Source organism: Oncorhynchus gorbuscha, linkage group LG10 (assembly GCF_021184085.1).
Source record: "Oncorhynchus gorbuscha isolate QuinsamMale2020 ecotype Even-year linkage group LG10, OgorEven_v1.0, whole genome shotgun sequence".
Classification (NCBI taxonomy): domain Eukaryota; kingdom Metazoa; phylum Chordata; class Actinopteri; order Salmoniformes; family Salmonidae; genus Oncorhynchus; species Oncorhynchus gorbuscha.
This window is the reverse complement of record NC_060182.1, coordinates 97,783,692-97,794,802: the sequence shown is the minus strand read 5'-3', so window position 1 is coordinate 97,794,802 and position 11,111 is coordinate 97,783,692. Positions and strand designations below refer to the sequence as shown.

The 11,111-nt window shown below is 43.6% G+C and overlaps 2 protein-coding genes across 13 annotated transcripts in view; both read right to left on the bottom strand.

Moving 5' to 3' along the window:
- LOC124046819 (dynactin subunit 1-like) overlaps nucleotides 1–11,111 on the bottom strand; it is an 808,447-nt gene that overhangs the window by 415,875 nt on the left and 381,461 nt on the right. The window lies entirely within an intron of this gene.
- The window catches only part of LOC124046821 (vam6/Vps39-like protein), a 42,586-nt gene that overhangs the window by 1,672 nt on the left and 29,803 nt on the right, over nucleotides 1–11,111 (bottom strand). For 3 of the 4 annotated variants that reach the window (XM_046367585.1, XM_046367586.1, XM_046367587.1), the window contains 7 exons: nucleotides 9,526–9,742; nucleotides 9,046–9,174; nucleotides 5,552–5,654; nucleotides 3,737–3,782; nucleotides 1,205–1,354; nucleotides 452–586; nucleotides 29–120 (listed from right to left, as the gene is read on the bottom strand). In XM_046367585.1, coding sequence (XP_046223541.1) covers nucleotides 29–120; nucleotides 452–586; nucleotides 1,205–1,354; nucleotides 3,737–3,782; nucleotides 5,552–5,654; nucleotides 9,046–9,174; nucleotides 9,526–9,742 — 872 coding nt within the window. Of the gene's footprint in view, nucleotides 1–28; nucleotides 121–451; nucleotides 587–1,204; nucleotides 1,355–3,601; nucleotides 3,650–3,736; nucleotides 3,783–5,551; nucleotides 5,655–9,045; nucleotides 9,175–9,525; nucleotides 9,743–11,111 lie in introns of those variants that run through there. The other variant, XM_046367588.1, reaches the window with a different exon arrangement.

The window sequence follows — 11,111 nt, the reverse complement described above, 5'->3', positions numbered from 1 at the left end:
GGAAAATAAGGATAAAATAAAAGTTTACCTGTTACCTATCTTCTTCTTACAGACCCTGCAGGTCTTTTCCTCTGTGATGATACACTTCACCTGTTGGTGAAAGATGCGTTCCTCCTGGACCTAAACACACGTCAGACAGACCACAAACAAAACATCAGGGTTGAATCTCCAAAGGTAGTTCCTTGTTGCTCTTTCCTTTAATCTTCTGCTCAAACATCAGAAGGGAGGAAGCTCTTAAAATGATATCGTGGCTTTAGAAACTTCTGATAGGCTAATTGACATCATTTGAGTCAGTTGGAGGAGGTGTACCTGTGGATGTATTTCAAGGCCTACCTTCAAAATCAAGAGCTTCCTCCCTTCCTTCTGAAGTTTTGAAAGAGGTTCTGGTAGAGGACAGTTACATAGGACACGACACCAACACACAGAGCGTATCTCTCTCGCTCTCTCTCACCCGTAGGAACTCGGCCTGCAGCAGACTCTTGAGGACCTGGTCAAAGCGTTTCCTCTGGGCCTTTTCCTCCAGAACACTCTCCAGGAACACACGGATCTCTCTGATCTGAGTGTTGGCTGGCAGCAGGTCGATGGCCTGGTGGAGAGATATAATATATATATATAATATAGATACAGTTGAAGTCAGAAGTTAGGTTGGAGTCATTAAAACTCGTTTATCAACCATTTCACAAATTTCTTGTTAACAAACTATAGTTTGGGCAAGTCAGTTAGGACATCTACTTTGTGCATGACACAAGTCATTTTTCCAACAATTGTTTACAGACAGATTATTCCACTTATAATTCACTATATCACAATTCCAGTGGGTCAGAAGTTTACATACACTAAGTTGACTGTGCCTTTAAACAGCTTGGAAAATTCCAGAAAAAGATGTCATGGCTTTAGAAGCTTCCGATAGGCTAATTGACATCGTTTGAGTCAACCTACCTTAGTTGTATACATCTTGCTGTGGTGCAACCTACCTTAGTTGTATTCAGCTTGCTGTGGTGCAACCTACCTTAGTTGTATTCAGCTTGCTGTGGTGCAACCTACCTTAGTTGTATTCAGCTTGCTGTGCTGTGGTGCAACCTACCTTAGTTGTATTCAGCTTGCTGTGCTGTGGTGCAACCTACCTTAGTTGTATTCAGCTTGCTGTGCTGTGGTGCAACCTACCTTAGTTGTATTCAGCTTGCTGTGCTGTGGTGCAACCTACCTTAGTTGTATTCAGCTTGCTGTGGTGCAGCTCCAGGACATGTAGAGCTGCCATTAGATTGGCCTGTGGCTCCAACAGCTCCATTTTGATTGGCCCAAGACAGTGGACGTCAGGAGGGGACAGGTACATGCGCAGTAGAGACAGGTACACCTGTATCATAATACCACTGGGTTAACAGACAGGTACACCTATATCATAGTACCACTGGGTTAACAGACAGGTACACCTATATCATAATACCACTGGGTTAACAGACAGGTACACCTGTATCATAGTACCACTGGGTTAACAGACAGGTACACCTGTATCATAATACCACTGGGTTAACACAGGTACACCTGTATCATAATACCACTGGGATAACACAGGTACACCTGTATCATAATACCACTGACAGGTACACCTGTATCATAATACCACTGGGTTAACACAGGTACACCTGTATCATAATACCACTGGGATAACAGACAGGTACACCTGACCATAATACCACTGGGTTAACACAGGTACACCTGTATCATAATACCACTGGGATAACAGACAGGTACACCTGTATCATAATACCACTGGGTTAACAGACAGGTACACCTGTATCATAGTACCACTGGGATAACAGACAGGTACACCTGTATCATAATACCACTGGGTTAACAGACAGGTACACCTGTATCATAATACCACTGGGTTAACAGACAGGTACACCTGTATCATAGTACCACTGGGATAACAGACAGGTACACCTGTATCATAGTACCACTGGGATAACAGACAGGTACACCTGTATCATAGTACCACTGGGTTAACAGACAGGTACACCTGTATCATAGTACCACTGGGATAACACAGGTACACCTGTATCATAATACCACTGGGATAACAGACAGGTACACCTGTATCATAATACCACTGGGATAACAGACAGGTACACCTGTATCATAATACCACTGGGATAACAGACAGGTACACCTGTATCATAATACCACTGGGTTAACAGACAGGTACACCTGTATCATAATACCACTGGGTTAACAGACAGGTACACCTGTATCATAATACCACTGGGTTAACAGACAGGTACACCTGTATCATAATACCACTGGGTTAACAGACAGGTACACCTGTATCATAATACCACTGACAGGTACACCTGTATCATAATACCACTGGGTTAACAGACAGGTACACCTGTATCATAATACCACTGGGTTAACAGACAGGTACACCTGTATCATAATACCACTGGGTTAACAGACAGGTACACCTGTATCATAATACCACTGACAGGTACACCTGTATCATAATACCACTGGGTTAACAGACAGGTACACCTGTCTCATAATACCACTGGGTTAACAGACAGGTACACCTGTATCATAATACCACTGACAGGTACACCTGTATAATAATACCACTGGGTTAACAGACAGGTACACCTGTATCATAATACCACTGGGTTAACAGACAGGTACACCTGTATCATAGTACCACTGACAGGTACACCTGTATCATAATACCACTGGGTTAACAGACAGGTACACCTGTATCATAATACCACTGACAGGTACACCTGTATCATAATACTACTGACAGGTACACCTGTATCATAATACTACTGACAGGTACACCTGTATCATAATACCACTGACAGGTACACCTGTATCATAATACCACTGGGATAACAGACAGGTACACCTGTATCATAATACCACTGGGTTAACAGACAGGTACACCTGTATCATAATACCACTGGGTTAACAGACAGGTACACCTGTATCATAGTACCACTGACAGGTACACCTGTATCATAATACCACTGGGTTAACAGACAGGTACACCTGTATCATAATACCACTGGGTTAACAGACAGGTACACCTGTATCATAATACTACTGACAGGTACACCTGTATCATAATACCACTGACAGGTACACCTGTATCATAATACCACTGACAGGTACACCTGTATCATAATACCACTGGGATAACAGACAGGTACACCTGTATCATAATACCACTGGGTTAACAGACAGGTACACCTGTATCATAATACCACTGGGTTAACAGACAGGTACACCTGTATCATAATACCACTGGGTTAACAGACAGGTACACCTGTATCATAATACCACTGGGTTAACAGACAGGTACACCTGTATCATAATACCACTGGGTTAACAGACAGGTACACCTGTATCATAATACCACTGGGATAACAGACAGGTACACCTGTATCATAGTACCACTGGGTTAACAGACAGGTACACCTGTATCATAGTACCACTGACAGGTACACCTGTATCATAATACCACTGGGATAACAGACAGGTACACCTGTATCATAATACCACTGGGATAACAGACAGGTACACCTGTATCATAATACCACTGGGATAACAGACAGGTACACCTGTATCATAATACCACTGGGTTAACAGACAGGTACACCTGTATCATAGTACCACTGGGATAACAGATATAGAGGGTTAACGAGGCAGGTATGTAGGTATGAGTCAGTCATAAGGGGTTACTCACATCCTGGCTTCTGTCCGTCTCTTTGTCATAATGCCTATGACAGTACCTGAGGGGAGAGAAACACGAAATCAGCTTGGAATTTTGAATCAGCATGTTGTTGTTAATGGCTGGTTGGATGTTTTAGTGGGAGACTTTCTGCACTCCCTCCTCAGTAAAAAGTTGCACAAATTTCCTGTAACTTTCCCAAAATTGACAAGTTTTTCCAGAAATCCTAATTGGAAGATTCCCAGAATCAGGATGGGAATAAAGCTCAGAAGAGAGATGATGAAAGATGAACAGAGATGAAAGAGTCCCGGTGTATTTATCCTCTGCCGTGGAAGGCGAGGTACGGTGCCTGGAAAGGCACATTCTTCTGTTGACAGTCCTACGAACTCCAGGAAAACGTAGCCAAGCAATATTGTCTGAGAAGAAAAAAGGGACTAACCAGATGTTGTTGTTATAGCTTGGACAGTCTGCTCTCGAACGTTGTAATTACAATTAGCCAATAAAGAGTCTAACCACGATGACAAAATGATAAACAAGATGCAGGGAGATTACCATTAGCACGCTTGAAGACTATTGGTGGTCCTTCCTTCTGTAGCTCAGTTGGTAGAGCATGGCGCTTGTAACGCCAGGGTAGTGGGTTCGATTCCCGGGACCACCCATACGTAGAATGTATGCACACATGACTGTAAGTCGCTTTGGATAAAAGCGTCTGCTAAATGGCATATTATTATTATTATTATATTATTGGCTATTAGAGACTTGTAGTCGTACCCTTTGACTTATTCCATGTTTTGTTGTGATAATAAAATAAAAGCTAAATAGATTTTTAAAAAAAATTTCTACACGCAATGACGACAAAGTGAAAATATGTTTTTTTAGAAATGTTTGCAAAATGTATTTAAAAATTAAATACAGAAATATCTACATTACATAGGTATTCAAACCCCTGAGTCAATACTTTGAAGAAGCACGTTTGGCAGAGATTACAGCTCTGTCTCTTAGGTTCAAGGTCAACCCTTACTTAAATCTTTCAGCTGGAATCTGTCTTAATCCTAAACTCAATATAGATAAGAAACCATTTCTATGGAAGGCCTGGGTTGACAGGGGTGTCCTTGTTTGGGTGGGGGGGGGGATCTCTATGATGGAGAAACTGAAATAATTATACCTCAATAATAATTATTAAACTGAACTGAAATAATTATACCTTTTCCTCAACAGCAATTCTGAAGGTGGCATCTTCAAATCAGACCGATAAGTTCAGACATTTGGCTCGGAAGGGGAACGAGGCATCAGCTCCAACTCTTTGCTTCTGAAGAACTCAGACAAAAAAGGTCATATTTTTAACCTGAACCGTGTCATTGTCAGGCCTCCCGAGCGGCGCATCACTACAGCCTAGGATTCGTGACCGGGAGTCCAATAGGGTTTGGCCGGGGGGGGGGGCTTTACTTGTCTCATCGCGCTCTAGCGACTCCTTGTGGTGGGCCGGGTGCCTGCAGGCTGACCTCAGTCGCCAGTTTAACAGTGTTTCCTCCGACACATTGGTGCAACCAGGTGTTAAAAAGCGCGGCTTGGTGGTCATGTTCCAAGGCCATCTGCATAAACTTGCAATAATGTACACTGGTCCAAGGATTATTTCGGGGGGGGGGGGGGTCACATGATACAAGAGCAAGTGTTAAATCTCCTCCCCTTTCCACAGCCCCCACCAAGTCGGGGGGAATAAAGGCTGCTTTCCCTGTTGGCACAAGCGTCTCAGTAGACTTCAGAGGGGAATAAAGGCTAACCAACCGTGTGTGAGTCAGTGTGTGTGTGTGTCTAGGCAGTAGCACTCACTCCTCTGCCATGTGTGTATCCTTCAGGACGTGTACGTAGATGAAGAGGGCCTGTTCGTGTTTCCCCATCCGACCCAGCAGCAGGGCCCTCTCCTCCAGAAGACCTGACGCAGACAAAATGGCACGGTTAGATTGAAGACACCCAGGGTGCGGTTGCGTCATGGGACCAGCGTCGTTGCCAACTAGCATAGCTGGTGCCATTGCTTAGAATTCTTCCTCATTTAATCAAAGGTTTATGGGATATTAGAACTAGAGGTCGACTGATAATGATTTTTCAACGCCGATACCGATTATTGGAGGACCAAAAAAAGCAGACACCGATGAGTCGGTGAGTTATATATTTAATATAATGTATATATAAAATGACAATTACAACAATACTGAATGAGCAATGAACATTTTTATTTGAACTAATACATAAATAATAATAATAATAATAATATATAAAATCTATTTAGCCTCAAGTAAATAATGAAACATGTTCTGTATGGTTTAAATAATGCAAAAACAAAGTGTTGGAGAAGAAAGTAAAAGTGCAATATGTGCCATGTAAGAAAGCTAACGTTTCAGTTCCTTGCTCAGAACATGAGAACATATGAAAGCTGGTGGTTCCTTTTAACGTGAGTCTTCAATATTACCAGGTAAGATGTTTTAGGTTGTAGTTATTATAGGACTATTTCCCTCTATACCATTTGTATTTCATTAACCTTTGACTATTGGATGTTCTTATAGGCACTTTAGTATTGCCAGTGTAACAGTATAGCTTCCATCCCTCTCCTCGCTCCTACCTGGGCTCGAACCAGCAACACATCGACAACAGCCACCCTCAAAGCACCGTTACCCATGCAGAGCAAAGGGAATAAATATTCCAAGTCTCAGAGCGAGTGACGTTTGAAACGCTGTTAGCGCGCACCCCGCTAACTAGCTAGCCATCTCAAAATCGGTTACACCAGCCTATTCTCTGGAGTTGATAGACTTGAAGTCATAAATAGCGCTGTGCTTCAAGCATTGCTAAGAGCTGCTGGCAAAACGCTGTAAAGTTTGAATGAATGCTTACGAGCCTACTGCTGCCTACCACTGCTCAGTCAGACTGCTCTATCAAATCATAGACTTAATTATAATATAATAGTATGATCTGGGACCAGGCTAGGTAATGACCATAGGAGTTGGCAAGACAACACACACAGATCTGGGACCAGGCTAGGTAATGACCATAGGAGTTGACAGGACAACACACACAGATCTGGGACCAGGCTAGGTAACTAGGAGTAAGGACAACACAAACAGATCTGGGACCAGGCTAGGTAAACGACCATAGGAGTTGACAGGACAACACAAACAGATCTGGGACCAGGCTAGGTAATGACCATAGGAGTTGGCAAGACAACACACACAGATCTGGGACCAGGCTAGGTAATGACCATAGGAGTTGATTTAACCAGACTTACAATCATTGCGTTCAAAGGACCGCATGCGATCACTAAGAGCAGTCAGAGAGGACAAGACCAACAGTGACCACTAGGGCTGGGAATGGATGGCCAGTATCACCATACTGATTCTCTATGTATTGTGATTCTCTATGTATTGTGATTATCTCTATGATTGTGATTCTCTTGATTCTCTATGTATTGTGATTCTCTATGTATTGTGATTATCATGATTCTCTATGTATTGTGATTCTCTATGTATTGTGATTCTCTATGTATTGTGATTCTCTATGTATTGTTCTCTATGTAATTGATTCTCTATGGTTTCTCTATTCTCTATGTATTGTGGTTCTCTATTGTGATTCTCTATGTTCTCTCTATGTATTCTCTATTGTTCTCTAGGTTCTCTAGGTATTGTGATTCTCTAGTATTGTGATTCTCTATGTATTGTGATTCTCTATGTATTGTGATTCTCTATGTATTGTGGTTCTCTATGTAATTTTGATTCTCTATGTATTGTGGTTCTCTATGTATTGTGGTTCTCTATGTATTGTGGTTCTCTATGTATTGTGGTTCTCTATGTATTGTGATTCTCTATGTATTGTGATTCTCATGATTCACTATGTATTGTGATTCTCATGATTCTCTATGTATTGTGATTCTCATGATTCTCTGGTATTGTGACTTTGTGATTTGATGTTTCAAACATATTGTTCACAGTGCACAAAACATTAGGAACAGCTGCTCTTTCCATGACAGACTGACCAGGTGAAAGATATGATTCCTTATTGATGTCACCTGTTAAATCCACTTCAATCAGTGTTGATGAAGGGGAGACGGATTAATTAAGGATTTGTAAGCCTTGAGACATGGATTGTGTATCAATCAAAATGTATTTATATAGCCCTTCGTACATCAGCTGATATCTCAAAGTGCTGTACAGAAACCCAGCCTAAAACCCCAAACAGCAAGCAATGCAGGTGTTGAAGCATGGTGGCTAGGAAAAAAACTCTAGAAAGGCCAAAACCTAGGAATAAACCTCGAGAGGAACCAGGCTATGAGGGTGGCCAGTCCTCTTCTGGCTGTGCTGGGCCAAAACCTAGGAATAAACCTAGAGAGGAACCAGGCTATGAGGGGTGGCCAGTCCTCTTCTGGCTGTGCGGGTGGAGATTATAACAGAACATGGCCAAGATGTTCAAATGTTCATAAATGACCAGCAGGGTCAGATAATAATAATCACAGTGGTTGTCGAGGCTGCAGCAAGTCAGCATCTCAGGAGTAAATATCAGTTGGCTTTTCATAACCGATTATTCAGAGTTAGAGACAGCAGGTGCGGTAGAGAGAGAGTTGAAAACAGCAGGTCTGGGACAGGTAGCACGTCCGGTGAACAGGTAAGGATTTCATAGCTGCAGGCAGAACAGCTGAAACTGGAGCAGCAGCACAACCAGGTGGACTGGGGACAGCAAGGAGCCATCAGGCCAGTGTGTGTGCTATTCAGAGGGTGAATGGGCAAAAAAAATTATTTAAGTGCCTTTGAATGGGGTATGGTAGTAGGTGCACCGGTTTGAGTGTGTCAAGAACTGCAATGCTGCTGGGTTTTTCCACACTCAATAGTCCCCCGTGTGCCTCAAGACTTGTTCACCACCCAAAGGACATCCAGCCAACTTGGTAACTGTGGGGAGCATTGGATTCTACTTGGGCCAACAATCTCGTAGAGTCCATGTCCCGACGAATAGAGGCTGTTCTGCAGGCATTAGGGGGTGCAACTCAATATTAGGAAGGTGTTCATAATGTTTTGTACACTCAGTGTATGTCTCCTGCAGATCGACAAGTCATGGAAATAAGTGCTGAAAACATGTTGGCTCACTTTTTCAAAAGAAGATGAAGAATAAGCTATAGGATGAACAATACTGCCGTTTCGGTGCATGTACAGACAACTAGCGCAAGCTAATGCCACCTAGCAAGTACAAATCGATACTTGAGTCAACATATCAATATATCGTCCAAAATAATATTGCAATATGTAACTTTCATCGAATATTTCCCCACCTAACTATCCCATTCTTACCGTCAAAGGGGAAGTCACTGATAAGACATCCAGGCTCGTAGCAGGTAGAGATCTCCAGGAAACATAGAAGCTTGTTCCTAAACTCTCCCAGGTCCCCCTCCTCCTTCCCAGCAGCCACTGCAGGAACCCCTACAGGACAAGGCAGACAGAACAGACAGATCCCAGCTGTGGAGTACCTCAGGGCAGTGTGCTGGGGTCTGTGGAGTACCTCAGGGCAGTGTGCTGGGGTCTGTGGAGTACCTCAGGGCAGTGTGCTGGGGGCTGTGGAGTACCTCAGGGCAGTGTGCTGGGGGCTGTGGAGTACCTCAGGGCAGTGTGCTGGGGGCTGTGGAGTACCTCAGGGCAGTGTGCTGGGGGCTGTGGAGCACCTCAGGGCAGTGTGCTGGGGGCTGTGGAGTACCTCAGGGCAGTGTGCTGGGACTACTTATTTTTCTGTTATAGATCAATGATACTAGATATTGTAGTAGTATCAGGTCTTACCCTCGGGCAGGGAGTTGAGGTACTGCTTCATGAGCCCCTGGACCCTCTCCAGGTACAGCTGAATGAGGACGTTATGGAACTCTGGCTCCGTCTCCTCCCAGACGTGTACGATGTGCTCCAGGTAGGGGATAGTCAGCTCCTTAAAGCCCTCCTTCAGGAAGTTCAGGACCTTGTCTCTGGGCAGGGTCTCGACCTCCGTCAGGTCCTCAGTGAAGATCTGGGACAGAAACAATACGTAGATGCCGTATAGTGATACTGAATTGACATTTTCCCCCCAATGGAGAATCAATGTATTTCAGTATGTATCCTATGACGCTGCCACGTTGAAAGTCACTGAGCTCTTCAGTAAAGGCCATTCTACTGACAATGTTTGTCTATGGAGATTGCATGGATGTTCAAAAGTATGTGGCACTCCTTTAAATGAGTGGATTTGGCTATTTCAGCCATACCCGTTGTTGACCGGTGTATACAATCGAACACACATCCATGCAATCTCCATAGACAAACATTGTCAGTAGAATGGCCCTTACTGAAGAGCTCAGTGACTTTCAACGTGGCAGCGTCATAGGATGCCACCTTTCCAACAAGTCAGTTCTTAAAATTTCTGCCCGGCTAGAGCTGCCCCGGTTAACTGTAAGTGTTGTTATTGTGAAGTGGAAACGTCTAGAAGCAACAGCGGCTCAGTCGCGAAGTGGTAGGCCACACCAGCTCACAGAACGGGATCACCGAGTGCTGAAGCACGTGTCCTCGATTGCAACCCTCACTACCGAGTTCCAAACTGCCCCTGGAAGCAACGTCGGCACAATGACTGTTTGTCGGAAGCTCCATGAAATGGTTTCCACGGCTGAGCAGCCTCACACAAGCCTAAGATCACCATGTGCAATGCCAAGCATTGGGCTGGAGTGGTATAAAGCACACTGCCATTTGACTCAAAGGAAATTTAGCTTGTCACCAAAAACACTCACAAATTTCTACAGATGCAGCCTGTCGGGCTGTATCACCGCCTGGTACGGCAACTGCTCCGCCCACAACCGTAAGGCTCTCCAGAGGGTAGTGAGGTATGCACAACGCATCACCGGGGGCAAACTACCTGCCCTCCAGGACACCTACACCACCCGATGTTACAGGAAGGCCATAAAGATCATCAAGGACATCAACCACCCGAGCCACTGCCTGTTCACCCCGCTATCATCCAGAAGGCGAGGTCAGTACAGGTGCATCAAAGCTGGGACCGAGAGACTGAAAAACAGCTTCTATCTCAAGGCCATCAGACTGTTAAACAGCCACCACTAACATTGAGTGGCTGCTGCCAACACACTGACTCAACTCCAGCCACTTTAATAATGGAAAAATTGGATGTAAAAATATATCACTGGCCACTTTAAACAATGCCACTTCATATAATGTTTACATACCATACATTACTCATCTCATATGTATATACTGTATTTTATACTATTCTACTGTATCTTAGTCTATGCATTACTCATCTCATATGTATATACTGAATTCTATACTATTCTACTGTATCTTAGTTTATGTATTACTCATCTCATATGTATATACTGTATTTTATATAATCTATT